Source organism: Hetaerina americana, unplaced genomic scaffold, assembly GCF_022747635.1.
Source record: "Hetaerina americana unplaced genomic scaffold, ioHetAmer1.1.p SCAF_5, whole genome shotgun sequence".
NCBI classification, from domain to species: domain Eukaryota; kingdom Metazoa; phylum Arthropoda; class Insecta; order Odonata; family Calopterygidae; genus Hetaerina; species Hetaerina americana.
In genome coordinates this window covers 90,337,469-90,354,788 of record NW_027287095.1, presented here as the reverse complement: position 1 = coordinate 90,354,788, position 17,320 = coordinate 90,337,469, and the positions used below count along the sequence as shown (strand labels likewise).

The following is a 17,320-nucleotide window of genomic DNA, read 5'->3' as shown; positions in this document are numbered from 1 at the left end:
GATGAGGCATGGATTTATGACTACGACAGCAAAACAGAAGTGCAATCTTCGCAATTGATTGGTGAAAAATCCCCCCTCTCCAAAAAAGCTGGAAAATTTTGCTCGAATGTCAAGGTGATGTTGACCGGGTTTTTTCAAAGCAGAGGAGGAGGTTGTGCATCACAAATACCTACTTAAAGGCCAGGCAGTCAACACCGAGTACTACCTGTGGGTTATGAATTGCCTTAGAGAGAGGAAAGGAAAAAGATTTGTCACCATTCCAGAGTTAAGGAAAAATTCGATGTAGGAGCTAGAAGAAGCGTTCCAGGACTGTTTCAAGAAGTGGAAACACCGTTTGGAGTAGTGTATATGTTGGGAGGAGACTTCTTTGAAGGGGACCCTGACCGATAATTTGCTAGTGAAATATTTTTATGTAAAAAGAAAGTTCGGTCACTTTTTGAACAGTCCTCTTATTGAGCCTCATGAAATTTGGATAAAGTAAAGTTGGATTCTTTTCAAGTACAAGGAAATAGAGGGCAGCATCAAATTTAGGGAAATCAAATTTACACAATCCTTTAATATAAGTGCATATTTTTATGGCCCTGATAGGTCTCCTTATAAATCATTGCAATCAAAACTGCAAATAAACATTTCTTAACCTGAAATATATTGAAAATCTCATCATCCAGCAGAAATGAAGAGCTAGTTTAATCAGATTTTCCCCAAGTTTTGTTGAAAATTGTGTTTCTATGTCTGTATTTTGCACCTTTTTATTCAAGTAATTCTACTAATTAAAAGATAGGTTTTTAATTACCTTCCTCATTACTTCATACCTCTCTGCCCACCCTCAGCCTGTTGAATTCTTTGGAATGATCCTGGGCTTGTTTCTGAGTACTTATGAGTGGCACTTGGAATTCATATTCAAGTTCATGTGATGATCTATTTCATGTAAATAAGAGAGTGGCATGTTGTTAAACGGGGAATAGATAATTGCCTCCAATGAAATTAAGATAATGTTAAATTGTAGCTGATCATTTGAATGAATTCTATTATTGAACTCATGCCAAAAGACTCCAGTGGATGATAGCATCATTTATTACTATTATTTTCATTGATATTTACTTTGGTTAATCTTGATTAACTAATTCTCAAGTTAATTCATTGAAATTATGTAATCATATTATTTTGGTATTGCACATGACTGATTTTAATTCCAAAAATAAAAGATGGTTGCTACCACAGTCTAGTGCTTTTTCTTAAAGCATAAAAATTAAATTGAGCAGCACATATTGTGAAATAAAATTTATGAGCAACTCATTAAATGTTAAATTGGAGTTGTAATAGCTCAGAACGTTTCACCCAGGATTTTTTAATCATGCCTATGTTATTTTCCTCATTCCTAGCATTTATACTTCTTTCAAAATTACTACTTTCCTAAGAAGGATTCGACAGTGTCATGCCCAGCAAGTTATTTCAGTGAGTCACCAAGTACATACAAGGCTGTTTTATTGGCTAGATTTCAAATCCAATGTATTGAATTTTGTTTTCATTCTTTGGAAACGGAGGGGAGTTTTAATAAGTCACTCTGTCTGGATTTTGTAATTTCCTGATTTCTTCCATTTTGTTAAGCATTCCTTGACTGCTTGGAATTAACTCCCAAATTATAGTTAAAATTAATTGATTAATAAATTTCAGGCTATTCACGCATACCTGTCTATGAAGGATCTCCATCTAATGTCATCTCCCTACTGTACATCAAGGACTTGGCATTTGTGGACCCAGATGACAACACGCCTCTGAAGACACTGTGTCAGTTCTATCAGAACTCGTGTAATTTTGTCTTTGAGGACACAACGCTGGACGTTATGTTCAAGGAATTTAAGCTGGGTGAGTATTGCCTGATGATAATGTCCACTTGTTGAGAAAAAACATTTCCGTAAACATTCCCCTTCATTGTTGTGCCCACGCTGCGTGAACGGTTGGCATATGCTCTCCTCAATTCTAGCACTTGAGGAGCAAAGGCAGCTTCAACAAGGGTGCGCCAGTAGAAATGGACCCTTTTCTTCTTCATTTCAGGGATCAAAGGGCACATGGCACTCGTGCACAGGGTGAATTCAGAGGGGGAAGGCGATCCATTTTATGAGACGGTGGGTCTGGTCACCCTGGAGGATGTCATCGAGGAACTCATTCAGTCAGAAATAGTGGATGAGACCGATGTCTGGAGTAAGTTAAGTTCTGAGATGGAGGGAGAGGAATAAATTTTCACTAGAAAGTGAGGTTCCAGATTGATGATAGGTGTATTAATTAATGGTGATGCATTGCTGATTTCATAATATGTATTCATATATACAAGGTCTCTCCCAAAAGTAGTAAGACTGAATTGATTAAAAGAACATTGTTCAGATGATTTGTTTGTGATCCTTCATCAAGAGTCTGGATCCTGCATCCATCTATCTGGTAATTTTCCCATATCCAATTCCACAGTTAAAATTCCCATTCAGATGACATCCCTACAGCTTCAGCGATTTTGTCGCAATTTCAGTCTGTGATCCTCCATGACCATTTTATGCACTTTTGCAATAATTTCTGGGGTAGTGGCCAGACATTTTGGTCGGCCACAATACAGATCATCATTTAAGCTGTCCCGACCAAACAAACTTGTTTTTCCACTTGGCAAAAGTTGAATATGAAGCAGCAGAGATCCCCAGAGTGTTCTGAAAGTCAGCATGGATTTCCTTTTCTTTTAAACCTTTCTTTACATAGTATTTAATCACTGCTTGTATCTCAATTTTTCCGTTTCACAATTCGCTAGACGGGAACAAAAACAGAGAGGCGCCCACATCAGAGATCTCTTCCCAGAGAACTGACGAGTTAAGTGTTTACTCATAAAGGATTATATCAATTACTGCGTTTGAAGCTCATTGCGCCAGCGCTGATATTTGGTGGTGATCCTGAGAACCTTTCTTACTACCCTCGTACTCCAGTTTATTCAATTTAATGAAACACACAATATTTGTACCTTGAAAATGCTTGAATATAATACTACATTTTAGCTCAAGTTGAAATTTGGCTTACATTATTGAGAAACTTGTACCTATGTGACCAGACCAAAATTTTATTTTTAGTAATGCCATCTCCATGCAACATTGAAAACTTTTCAAATGGCCCTTGTAATCAATTCAAGTTTGCTCTGTTGAACACTGCTCTCCATTGATTCTTTGGCTCTAAGTTCATGTGGAAGGATGGAAAGTTTGTAAGTGTCATGTGCAGACAGGAGTCTAGATGAATGATGGGTGTTAGAGTGCATAATATGTTTGTGTCATTCACTTGAGACTTACTCACTTCCATCTGCTGGTTTTTAGTAATGTTTTTTTTTGTGAAGCAAAAGCTGTTTCCAGAGTTGGATATGCCTTTTTATTTCACCTTACCATTTTGCAACACTCTTACGTCTGCTGACTTCCTCAATTTGTTTTCCAATAATATTTTTACTGCTGAATATTTCATACATTTTGTCTGTCAGGGGATCGAGATGGTGCGGTGGCTATCGTTCTGGCTTCCCACCCAGAGGGCCTGGGTTCAAATCCTGGCGGTGTTGAATTTTTTTTTAGTGGTATCTCGATCCCTACTTGAGGTGCTTAGTGGAGGGCACTTTGAGTAGGTATGCCGTCCAGCGGATGGGACGTTAAACTGTGGACCCCTTGGCGCCTTTCATAAAGAGTAGGCTAATGCCGACGCCGGGTTTCTCTCCACCCTTCATCCTATCCTGTGGGTTATGGAATGGGTTAAATGGAAGAAGGGACCATTTGGTCTCAATTTCGCCCAAATAAAGACCTCTATCTATCTATCTATCTATCTATCTATCCTGTCCATTCATAATGGCGCAAATGACCTCAGCTGTTGGTTGCCTCCCCTAAATACTACTACTACTTTTTGTCTTTCAGTTTGGCGTCCATGCTGGGCTGTTGTGAATATTATGAATGTGGGGTCATTTTTAAGCCTTTGTTGAAGGTGTAAGATGGGGTGTAATTAGGATAATGGTTCATCTACATTTTATATTGCCTTGGTCATTTGGAATATTTTTCAAGATCTCCTGCTATTAGCTGTCTATCTTGTAAATATTTCATGGTCTACCAGTATGTTGAAATGTCTGATTTAGATGTGGAATTTGATTTTTTAAAGCTGATAATCGGACAAAGAGGAGAAGGAAACAAGTGACAAAACAGGACTTCACAGTTTTTGCTGAGAGGAGAGAGAATCAAAGGATTCATATTTCGCCCCAGCTCACCTTGGCTACTTTTCAATATCTTAGCACCAGTAAGTTCTTATTCTTATGAAAATATAGTTTACATTATAATCGGTCCAAGAAAATGAGCAAGTCTATTGAGTGTCCTTCCAGAATTTTAAAAACATTGAAGACTTGTGAGTGGAAATTAGAAACTAGGTGAAAAAATGTGCAAATATCATGGAACTATTTTCTAATATGAATCTTTTGTTCACCATTGTTACTGTTTTTCGGGAAATCTTTATATCTTTGTAAGAATATCATCGAATCTACATTAATTCACAATTTTTTATGTTTACCACAGGCATATAAGTTGCAAATTAGATGGGGATGCTCTAACTAGGTGTGTTCGGAAAGTATCTAGCCATGAACAATTTTGAGACAAATAGCCTAAAATAGAACACTGAAGAAGCCTTAGTTATCTCCTTTGAAATAGTTCCCTTGGGACCTTGCACACTCTTCCCAGCATCTCTTAAAACAATTGGCAGAGTCCTATTTCGTAGTTGTCATCAGCTGCCTGACGAGATATTGGAGAATGTGATGAGGCAGCTGATAATCATTCCGATGGAAAGGATTTCTCAGATTGTTTATAAAAATGGAAGAGGCACTGGGACAAGTGTGCAAGGTCCCCAGGGGAGTATTTCAAAGGGGACAACTAAGGCCTCTTCATTGTTCTAGGTGGGCTATTTTTCCTCAAAATAGTGCATGGCTAGATACTTTCTGGACACACCATACAGTAATTCGGCCAAACAAATTCATTTGTTCTTGGGATCTTGCTCATTTCAAATTTCAAAAGCAATCTCAGCCAAATCATTGGGTCCAGTCAAAATACTGTATTTTCCCATCAATAAGGCATTCGTTATCCTTACAAAAATGTTCAGATGATTGAAGAAATGATGATGCGCGTCTTGTAATTAAAATTGAAAATATCCAAACATAGGCGTATTTTTACACGCACACACATCCGATATGGACGTATTTTTGCACACACTATTTATAATTTTTACATGCATATATACATGTATATACAGATGCGTGGCATCTATACAAGTTCAAGTTAACTATGAAGCCCTGGGCATGTGGTATCTATACAAATTCATGATAACTACAAAGTTCTGGGTGCGCGTTGTACATAAGGTGCGTGTTATCGATGGGAAAATATGGTACTATTTATATAATTTCAGAATAATAAATTTAACCAATTAAATGTGTCACTCTCACTTCTTGTTGACTTATCTCGCATCACTGTTTATCATTTTTATGACACAACATGTTCGCAGCCAATGATAAATGTGAATTTTAAATAATCTACCCTATGGTCATGTGGGTGTGTGTTCCTAATCCTCAGGGATTCCCTGAATTCATTGGAGTGACCTATGGGCATAATGACCCAAAAGCATTAGCAAAGGTATTTAGTGAATCTAGAGCATGGCTCAAGGTTGAAATTCTGCTTCTGTTCAAATTGTGTCTGTTATTTTTGACACTGAGCTTGGACTTGTCCAAAAATGGTGTATATTTCTGGATAATGGAGTTTCTTTGAGGAAGTGGGAGTAAAAAATGCAGCAGATATGACTTTCACATGAAAATTTGGTACATGCAAGTGCTTAATGACAATCTGTCTAGGAGAAAGGTGTTAGAATAAATAATATACATATTTGTGAGTCACTGGACAAGATGATGGTTTTGAATTTCAATGTAGACAAGTTTAGATTCCTCGATGTGAAAATGCCTCCGACGCGATGCTTTTGGCTCAATTAATGCCCTTACCTTTGAATCGCATGTATTTCAGATGCAGAGAAATTAAAGAGGTTTTAATTTAGATGTAATTGGTACCAAATGTATATGAATAGATAAGCATATGATACTTTTTCATGCAACCTGAGGATGTGACATGACAGCATTAATTTGTTGTGGGGTGTCTGTGATGAAGTATGAATCGTTGAATATATGAGCAGATGTAAAAAAAATTAATCATCAGATAATTTTTGGTCAAATATAAACTTAATTCTTAATCCTTTCTCCATGCATCTTATTGCACCAGCTGTGGAGGCCTTTAAGCCTGATCTCATCTCTGAGACAATACTTCATCGCCTTCTTAAGCAGGATATCATCCATCATATTAAGGTTAAAAACCGTGAGAAATCTCGGGATGACCTTCAAACCATTATATATGTACAGGTATGTTTCAGTCCATGTGTATCTTTTAGTTCAGTAATGACCAATAAATGTCCCTTTCAGGCAGCCAGACAAAATATTCTACCTTCTCTTTTCCTTTTTCTGTCCTTGTTTGTCATCAATTCTTGTTTCCCATTGAAATTACTGCTGTGTACATGAGTGTAGAAATGTCAGCCCTACTGATGTGATGTCACAAACTAATTAGTTCCATTTTACTTGAATTGTAAGGCAGTCTATAAATACTTGTGCATTACTTTCCTATCTAACACCACTTTCCCAGAATTTTCACAATTGAAGTTGTCCTTATTAAAATTATTGTTGACACGTGACCATGTGGGCACTAGAAATAATAATGCTTGTGTTAAGAATTTGAATTCAAAACATCCAACAGTTAAAAAATTGCTTTTAACCCCAAATATAAGAGGAGAGTGGGTTAACTTGGATTTCCATTATTTTCCAGGATGATATTTATTCCCTTTCATTTGCTGGCTAGATAGAGACTCTGCTATCGCTTTCTTAGCATTTCTCTTATGTTAAAGTGGTATCAGTTACATGAATTTTCAATCCCCCTCCAGGGTAAGCCTGTTGATTACTTCGTGCTGATTTTGGAAGGACGAGTGGAGGTTACGGTTGGGCGTGAGAGCATGATGTTTGAGAGTGGCCCCTTCACTTACTTTGGGACCCAGGCGCTCACCACCAATGTGGGTGTCGGTAAGTGGTCATCATTTTGTGTTGCATTCCCAAGAAAACTCAAAATGTTGTACATAGAAGTGTAAAGTCAGTCAGGACAGGTAAAGGATGACAAAAATGTAGTCAAAACAAAGTTAATGCGGTTTTCGAGAAAGAGAAAGGCATTATTACATTAAAAAGTTTTTTAGGAATAAGTGGGCTAAAATCTGCATACAATCTGTAATGCATGTTAATCAAACATGAGTTTGTAAATTTTAATTTAGATGTTTTAACAGTTGATGGTTCCTGTTACCATATGAGCTCATTTTAAGTAATCAGCTGTTAAGAATGCTCGGAAACATTTGCATCTCATGTCTCTAGACTGATATTGATGGTAGCATATTGTCTTTTCCTACCTCTTGTATTTGCTCAACCAGCTCGAGTGACATTGTAAATGTTTTTGTGAAACAAGTGGGTCTTCCTTTGTGGGAAGAGACCTCCATTTATTATTGTTATCATGAGGTAGTGGATGGGAGAATGCCCAAGTCCAAGGGTAGCCACCCTCATTAAACTGCCACCAGCCCCTGTGCTCTTCAGGTAAGAAGACCCTCTTGGGGGCTGTGTTTGGGCTTAGGGCTTTAGGGACAAGCATGGGAACCTGCCATTGTAAATAGCATTCACTGTATCCATTGGGCTAATGTTGATCAGCACCTCCACATTCTTTCCCCCTTGCCTTTTGCCACTGGAGACCAACCTCTAATCTGCCACTGCTTTCGTCCAAGTAATTGTGATTCTTTTGGCCATCAAATCATCTTTGAATTTGATAATTTATTTGCATTAAAAAATCCGTAGCCATCATGAAAGTTTTCCTTTAATATTCAGAATCCAGCAATAAGTGCATTGAATAATAATATTTTTAAAAAGCTGTAAATATTGCAGAAAGTAGAGATTTACAGTAAACGGTTAACCTATTGATTCTAATGAGTGTTGAAGTCTCAGAATTTATCAATACTTTCTGCTCAGTTGATATGCACCTTAACTGCAGAAAGTAGAGATTTACAGTAAACGGTTAACCTATTGATTCTAATGAGTGTTGAAGTCTCAGAATTTATCAATACTTTCTGCTCAGTTGATATGCACCTTAACTGCAGTAATGAATGCATTTGAATTCCCTGTAATTTTGATTTTTGAAGTAATGTTCTGCAAAACTAATTTAGGCATTGGAAATGGAAAATTACATTAATAATAATTTTTTTGGGATGTCATGGAATACCTTTAAGTTAAATGAGGACATGTGATGACCTTTTTAATGAGGTTTTTGTTGCATAATGGACACAAATAATGAAAGGAGGTTGCTAATTTTTTTATTCAAAATGAAAGAAACTGGAAGAGTCAAATGTTGTTGTGGCAAAAAAATTATGCGAAGCTGGCTCTTATTTTAAACCAAGGTTTTATCAATGGAGGCCATTATAATGCTCCTGGTTAAACCAAAGTGGTAACAAGTTTCAAATATTGTGTTTATGCATTTAGAGGCCTTGTTGTTCCTGTAGGTTTTGTGTATTTAAAAAAAATCTGTTTAGGATAATTATTTAATGAATGTGTAAAATTTTATGCTATCTTTCTGTGTGTCTGTGCCCATTTGCAATGGATGTATTCTCATGGGCTCTTGATGTTCCTACAGATGCTCGCATTTGCTATGAAAATGCCCTCTCGGGTGAGTCGCCCACGGGCATGGGTTGCACGACCGCACTGCCATCGACGCCCCTGCAGAGTGCCTCGCAACCGCTGCCGCTGTCGTCACAGCAACAGACGCCGGTGGGAAGTGGTGCCGGTAGCGGCGCCACACCTGGTCCAGGGTCCGCTCCCCCTCACCATGGAAGTCTACAGTCTGTCAACTTAGATTCCATGCTGAGGCACACGTTCGTGCCTGACTACACCGTGCGTGCCACAACCGATGTCTTGTACATTCGCATCAAGCGCTCCATGTACTTGGCTGCCAAGCGTGCTTCCCTCATGGAACGCTCACAAAAAGGGGACCTTAAGCCAGGCTTGGATCTCTTTGAAAATGAACTGGAAAGGGTAAGTGGCCTCTCTCTCTCTCTATCTCTTCCCGTTTCACACCCTGTCACGGTATTCTATTTTCTGTTAGTCAACCAGAGAGGGCAAACTCTGGCTAAGAAGCTGGATACATGGTGGATAAATGACTAGTGCACCTCAAATAGAATGATTACAGGAAATGTGTAAACCTAGGTATGGTGTCATTCAGGTATTGCTGTAATATTTTAATATTGGTGCATGCATTAAGAATGAAAGCTGTTCTTTGTTGACTTTTCGGTATTCCATTGCAATTGTACATGGTTTGCATAAAAAGTATCGGGAAAAGTTTAGGAAAAATAGATTTATTTCAGTAATTGCTACAATGCCTCAAAATTCTTCAAAGTATACCCTCTGAGCATCAATGCACTTTTTTCCAGCAGCTTTCCCATGACTCAAAGGCTCCCTCATAGGTGGGTTCCAGAAGGCCCTTAAGGGTATGTATGGTCTTTGACAGCACTTAGGGTCCCATGATGGATGGTAGATTTCACTTTTGGGAATAGGAAATAGTCTGGGGGATTAAGGGGGTTCGGGAATCGTCGCGATGCCGTTGCAGAAGGTCTTTGCAAGCAGACATTCGACTCTGCTCTTGGTCGTCTGTCAAGACCTTTGGGAGAACAAGTTTACTCCAGATCTTTGCATTGCCAAATTTTCAGTGATGATGGTGTGTGCATTGTCATCTTATCAATGTCAATAATAAGATCTGCAATCATGCGCACACATAACCGACGATCTGAATTCAGCACTTCACTCAAACGTTAGTACAAAATTCTTACCGATACTTTTTATACAAACCTTGTAAGCAGTTGAAAACCATGAAAATTGACAAGTGAATCACAAAGTGGGTTTGGATGTGTCAGCATCATCATCAGGGGAATTTGAAACCATTGAAAGTGTCTTTAATGCACCGAATTTTGGGGAAAAGAAAGGAGCTTCAAAGGGCAGAGCATAATCATTGCTATTGAAATGCACCCTCACATACCTAGACACTGAAAGGGAGGAGGGTTGGATGGTATTGTGGGAGAGGTGGTTAAGAAGGGGAAATATTCAAATAGCTGGCAACTTCAAGGACACGGTAGATGGGGTACAAATATCCCTGATAGATACAGGGATAGATACCTGTATATATTACAATAAATATGTACAAATATAAAGGCCTCTTAAAGTTTTTTTAAATTCTGAAGCTCTTTAGAAGTGAGTGGTAAGGGCAGTGAACATCTTGTCTGGAAGATGCCCCTGGAGGCTCTCTTCCATAGCATGATGGCAGCCCTACCTTATAAGGTCTTATACCCTACCTATTAGGGTGTATTGAGGACCCCATCACCCTTTGACATAAGTGGAAAAATATTAGCCTAAAGAGATCAGTTTGTAAATAAAAATACATAAAAACATTGTATTGGTTGCTGATATTCCAAAGGGCATGGCAAAGTTTGGAATTATGAGTTTAGAAGTTTCCAATGTTCAAGTCACTGGGCAATCCTTTCAGCTCACTTACTCATTTCAACAATGTACCATTATTGGCATTGTTGAAATTGACATTAGGGCAGTAATGTCGTGATGCCTTGGCCATTTGTTGCAGTCTAAGTGTATGTTGCATGAGATAAAATTGTCCTTTCCAATCTCCCCCACCCTCAGTCTTCCCCCCCCCCCCCCCAACCTTCTACAAAAAGAGGCCTCCCCCTTTTCACTTGCATAGGTACACCTACCACCACTAAATGCAAAATAGAGGGACTACTGGTATCCATGTATCCACAATACTGATGAAATTATTGTGATGCTCTTTAGATAATCATATTTACACATCATTTATGTATTTATTTCACGAGTGATATCACCACAATAAAAATATTTTGCAGGTTTGAGTGTTACTTCAGTATTTGCTTGCAGCACAACTTTTCTAATGCTTCCCTTTGCGGTTCACATTGGGATGCACTAGCTTAATTGATATTGGAAGGAAATGATGGCCTTGAGAGATATGCAGAGTATAATGATAATTTATAATTTCCCTAGTCTGCAGTGATGACAGTTTTATTCACTTTTTGGACTATCAGCTTGCTTAAAAGAAAAAAATATTGAAAATTTTTTCTTTAGTATTGTATCATTTGTGGTACAATAAGAGTCTGAGCAGAAATTATCGTTATTATTGGTATTCTACCAGTTAAGGAAGGTGGACACGGCATAAACATTTGTGCCACAATACATTTGCATGCCTCTTCTAACCAAAAACACAATCCAATGTCTAGCAATAAAAAAAGTACCTGTTGAATCCCACATACTTCCCTCCTCCCTTCATTCTGTCCAACTTCCCTATCCCCTATTCCTTCCCCTACCCTGTTTGCCTAACATTATCCTGTCTTTCACAGTCTTCAACATCCCACTGACGATCAATATGCTTTTCATCCATTTTTCCTCTCTCCTTATGATTTCTCCCGAATATCCCCTCTCCTCCCCTACCATGCCGAGTACTTCCTCATTTGTTTTCTTCTCGGTCCATTTCACCTTCTCCGTCCTTCTCCACACCCACATTTCAAAAGCCTCCAATCTACGTCCATCCTCCTGCTTCAGTGACCACGTTCGTACATAACCATGCTCCCTATCAAAGTTTAAACGAGTCTTTTCTGGACATTCTTACTCTGTGTCCCTGTCATCATCTCCCTCCTCCTTGTGAAAGCCTCCTTGTCTAGTACAATTCTTCTCCTTATATCCCTACTTCTTTGACCATTTTGGTCCAAAGCACATCCAAGATAAGTAAACTCTTCCACATGCTCTGGTTTATGAACTCTTATTATAATAATAGACTTTGTAGTTTTAGGGTCGATTTTGTGGAACTAATACATTATAGAGAGAGGAAAACCAGCTAAGTTAATTCCACTTAATTTTTAAATGTTACAACCAAGGTTTCAATGCATAGTATCAATGTTGATATTATGTATTGAATCCAGGTCATAAAATTAACATTAACTGGAATTAACTCAACTCTTTTTTTTTTCTTTCCTAATTTAATATTTAAGTTAATCTTTCTATGGCTGGAAAACCACATAACCTTTGTTTTGATTACATTTATTCTCATCCCATATCTATCGCCCTGACTGTCCATTGTACTCAGCAAGGTAAAAAGGGGTAGCACCCCTTGGCTGACTGACAAACTAAAACTTGGTAGTCTGCAAACCTACCTGATTTTATGGATTCCCCACTGACTTTCATTCCTATCTCAAGTTCTTCCCATTCCTCTTCAATCATTTCCTGCGAACATATATATCATTTTTATTATAATATACTCTATGTTACCTCCACATATATAAAAGACCAGGTGATAATGGACACCCCTGTCTTTTCCCTCTTCCTAACACTGCCCATCCCACTTCGCCAATCGCCACTTGCACCTGTGCAGTCGCGTACATCTACAGTTTTTGGATTAGTCTCCTGTCCCTCCAATCTACTCATATTTTCTGTAATACATTGATTAATGCTACCCAATTCACTCTATGGAACGTTCTAAAATCTACAAAACAGGGATAAATGAGGTGGTTTCCCGTTGCCTTCCTCTATGGTATTTTAATGTGGTGCCATCACTTAGTGGCCACCCCGCTGGAGTCAGATGCCTTTGCAATCACCTCACAGAGGAACAGATGCTGTGAGAACTACCTTTTGTTTGGCTCCTATCCTTTGACCTACCTATCTGGAATGGGCGACCCTGCCAGAAGCTATTATTATTGCTCCTGCCAGTAGAGATCCAGGGGTCATCAGAACGGACAAGCCCTTCCACCACATCAAGGTTATATTCCATGGGAGGGCTGAGCAGGAATATATTGGATTAAATATTTGAAACTTGCATGAATTATGCAATGGTAATCAAGTTCTTACTATCCTTCAAAACATTAGTCACCCTAGAATGATATAAATGACCAGAATGGACATTCAGTAATGATAGAAATGGTTCAAATGTGAAAGCGTTGGTCACACCAGAAAACATTTTTATCTTCAACTGGATGGATGAACTATATATTGATTAAAGTCTATCAAGCATTTCCTACATGTAGTTGAGTTGTGAAGTTTTGTACTTCCTGCCAGCGTTTGAAAGAAGAGGGGAAGGAGAGCTCTCTGATCCAGACCTCCCTGCTTCCAAGAGGTCAGTCACCCTGAATGCACAACTACGCCTTGAGCTTCATGCTGGATAAAATGTCATGTGGACTGAGGAAGTTCGTCGTGTTTGTCTGCTCCTCCTTCCATCATCCCACTGAAGGGCAGATGCCTCCCATGGCCCGGGACGATAGTGATGCAAGGAACCACGGCGGAAACTCAATGCAACAAGAACCCTGCTAAATCACTTACTTCATCAAATTCTTATTAATACTGATCGCACATCAGCAAGGACCTGTGAATTTCCATCGTATTATATCCATCAACGTGTGCCTTTTATTTCATAGTTATAAGGATATCAACCAGGAAAGTATCAATAGTCCTTTATTTATTCACATTTATGACTTTGTAGGATTTTCAGAGCATACATTGCCATATTGTAATAATATGTTCATGCATTTCTGGCTGCCTATCTTGGTTATTACACCTACTTCATATTGCAAGCATGGCATGCTATTGGCTAGAATGAATTGGTATTATCCATCCCATCTTGGAATGGGTTAAGATTGTAATCAAATGATGCAAAGACTATGAAAATTTTAATTCTTCATTTATTTAACATTAATTATCAGCGTGTAAAAACTAGTTAAAACATTTTTGCAGAGAGGTGGCATTTGTTGTGTCATATTTGTAGTCATTGTACCAGTGTAAAATTTTTACAATCTACAATTACTGATGTGATGTTAATTGAAGTAGACCCAAGAATGCATAAGTGTTCTTGTGTCTACTTTAACATATTTCTGAGCATAATATGCTGAGAACTAATAGCTAACAAGAACCTTACTCTATCGAAGATCCTGGCCATTACTCATTTTTCTTGTCACTGCCATGTGGCAGAAAACCTAGGTATGTGTAATTCTTGAATGTCATATGGTGATTAGCAATGAAAATGGATTGCAGACAAAAACATTGAAATAAATAATTACATCCGTTTTGCTGCCAATTTCTTTAAAGGGTAAATGTACGATAGGACAGCCAATGACGGACCTTTCTTTATTATTTGTGCATTGCAATAATCTTCTGTGTCCACCACCTTTTGGAGACATCCAGCAATTGTTTTGTGAGGATGGAAGTTGTAATAAGTCTTGTAGAACTCATCTCCTTAATATAAACAATATTGACATTATTAATAGTTCAAATATCATCTTCGTATCAAAATCAGACTTTGTTAGCTATCAAGGGTTTGACGTGAAGTTTTTTCTGAATTAAGTTGGGGATCACAGAATATTTGTTGTCTGTCACTGGTGTGTTCTATTTTGCTTTAACGAGGGACTCACTTAATCTAGTGAGATATATACGAGGGTCATCCGGAAAGTAGTACCCGTTCGTGCCGCATGAAGTGCTGACGACGCGAGTAGCCGCTGGACGAGGTCAGATAGCTTCAGTGGCTTGTCTGCCTTCTCTGAGCCAAGTTGCGTGACGCTAGCATTGCCTGTGTTGTTTCTGTGATTGTTTACAATGTTTAAAAAAAATGAGAACGCCGCCAGTTGTGAAGTGAGGGCAGTGATTAAATTCCTCAATGCAAGAAACGTTCGCCCATGTGATATTCATCGCCAATTAAAGGAGGTGTATGGAGACAATGTAATGGACGAGTCGTCTGTTCGGCGGTGGTGTCGCAACTTCAACATGGGGAGGGGGAACACACACGACGATGAGCGTTCGGAGAGACCGTCTGTCATTACAGACCAACTGGTGAGCTCAGTTGACGAATTCGTGAGGAACGATCGGCGCGTCACAATTGATGACATCTGTGAGCATTTTCCCAATGTTTCTCGAACAATTGTTCATGAAATTGTTAAACACCATCTGCATTATGCAAAAATTTGTGCAAGATGGGTCCCTCGCGTATCTCAATGAGCTGGCGGCGAAGGACTATGCAGCAGGAATACAGAAACTTGTCACACGTTATGACAAATGCCTTAATTTGCTTGGAGATTATGTTGAGAAGTAGTTTAAAGTATCCTCTTTCAAATAAATTTTTTTATGTTTGTTAATATTTACTTTTGTGTCTTTATTTCACGAACGGGTACTACTTTCCGGATGACCCTCGTATATTAGTAGGCGCATGTGTATGTTAGCTGCTAGTATATGTACTTGCATTCGCGTAAGTTAAAAAGGTTTTTGCATGAATATATCTGATGAATATATATTTGCATGAATATATACGATCTGTGGGTGTAGGTTTGCATGAAGTTGTCGGGTTTGCTTGTGGTTTTATTCTCATTTACGGGTGGAGACCTAGCACTCCCCGCCACACACCCTTGCGGCGGCTTACGCGGTACTATGTAGATGTATGTAGCTAGCGAATTCCAGGAACAATTCGATCCCAACCTTGGGAAAGAGTGAGTGAAATTAGGAATGATATGCGGCTCCGATCTCGAGTTGCGTCCAGTGATCACATTTTCATTTGAAGCCAAAAGCAATGAACATTGTGTATCGATGACCGAATGACCCTTCCGCGTCCTTCACACCCAAAAATAAACGGAATTATTTCTCGACGCGGACGGCCGGAGTGGGCGGGAAAAGTGGTGGCAGGTCTTGGGACAGAAACAGGACCTTTTAGAACACGACGATTTCTAGCCCTCTCTCCAGAATGAAGCGCCAGGATAGCGTCTCTCGTTCCTTCACCTCCCCGGAAGCCTAATTAACACTTTCCTCTGCCTTCATTTTGATTCTGTTCCCGACGGTATGTAAAAGAACCTTGGAAACATGGGATAAGGGATGGGAATAACGTCCGACCACGGAAGGGGGAAAAGTATACAGGGTCGAAAGTAGTCATTAGCAATCACCCCCTGCCACACACCCTGGCGGTGGCTCGCAGGGTGTGTGGCAGGGGGTGATTGCACCCTGGCATTTAGAATTAAAAAACACTTAATTTACATTAGGAAATAGGATCCGGGACACTCTATATGAGAACAATTTTATTTTACTCGGCAAGGCGCCTTACACAACCCATTATCTCTACGGGGGTTTCGACCCCTATCTTGAGGACCCTGCTCCAGGGTCATCTCAATTTAACTCAATAACCTTTCGAATAATGCGCAGCGAAAATTTCTGGATGAACGAGACTGGGAGTTCCTTCACGCTGAGCGCTCGCGGAAAAACAGCGGGATTACAATGATACGCGGTTTCGTCAATTCAATCATCGCCGTTGGCTTCGCATTGACCACCGCAGATGAATCAAATATATCTCCCGAAAATGATGACCTCATTTGGGCAAAAATGTTCAATCCCTCCAACTTGTGGACGTACAAGCTCTGTCCCAAAAGTGGTATAACTTATTTTTTTCCCAAATGGACGGGCGGCGGTTTCTCTGGCTGGGTTCGAGGGAGAAGAGTCTCAGGAAAGGCTGGATGTCGGTGGCAGTTGGCTCCCAGCCTTTTCGAAGTGCGTATCGTTCGTTTGCGAAACCTCTGTAACGTGACCTCGTTACGCTCCACCATGAACTAGTTGTTGGAACAGCGTTCCACCATCAAATTTGCCTGCAACTGGAGAAAACTGGAAAAGAGACTCGTGGCATACCCATGGCAGCTTATAGTGATAACGCAATGGGTAGATCGGGTGTTTTTTGAGTGGCACAAGTCGTTTCGGGAGAGTAGAGAAGATTTTAAAGACGCCGAACGCTCAGGACGCCCTTCGACCTCAAAAAGTAACGAACATTTTGCAAGGGTGAAGAGTTAGTAGGACAGGGATCGCAGATTGAGTGTTCGCATGGTTTTTGGTGAACATGGCACCCCTAAAAATGATGCGCATCGACTTTTGAGCAAAAACATGGACATGAAAACAGTTTGTGCGAATTTGGTGCCGCGAGTGCTCTCGGACGAACAAAAGGAAACTCGCACGCGGATCTGCCAAGAGCTTCTCGGCCATGGTAGTGAAGATCCAATTTTTTCAAACAATGCCCCACCAGGCTTCTTCCTCTTCAAGAGCAGGAGCACTGCATAGTGACAACTCACAGGCGCACGTAGTTGTTCGGTTATG

At 39.5% G+C, this 17,320-nt stretch overlaps 1 protein-coding gene across 1 annotated transcript in view; it reads left to right on the top strand.

Annotated features, from left to right (window-relative positions):
• Window positions 1-17,320, top strand: part of uex (metal transporter uex) — a 97,943-nt gene that overhangs the window by 69,862 nt on the left and 10,761 nt on the right. The window contains exons 7-12 of the mRNA XM_071592122.1: window positions 1,675-1,866; window positions 2,056-2,202; window positions 4,159-4,293; window positions 6,303-6,439; window positions 7,012-7,147; window positions 8,787-9,184. Of these exons, the coding sequence (XP_071448223.1) occupies window positions 1,675-1,866; window positions 2,056-2,202; window positions 4,159-4,293; window positions 6,303-6,439; window positions 7,012-7,147; window positions 8,787-9,184 (1,145 nt within the window). The remainder of the gene's footprint in view (window positions 1-1,674; window positions 1,867-2,055; window positions 2,203-4,158; window positions 4,294-6,302; window positions 6,440-7,011; window positions 7,148-8,786; window positions 9,185-17,320) is intronic.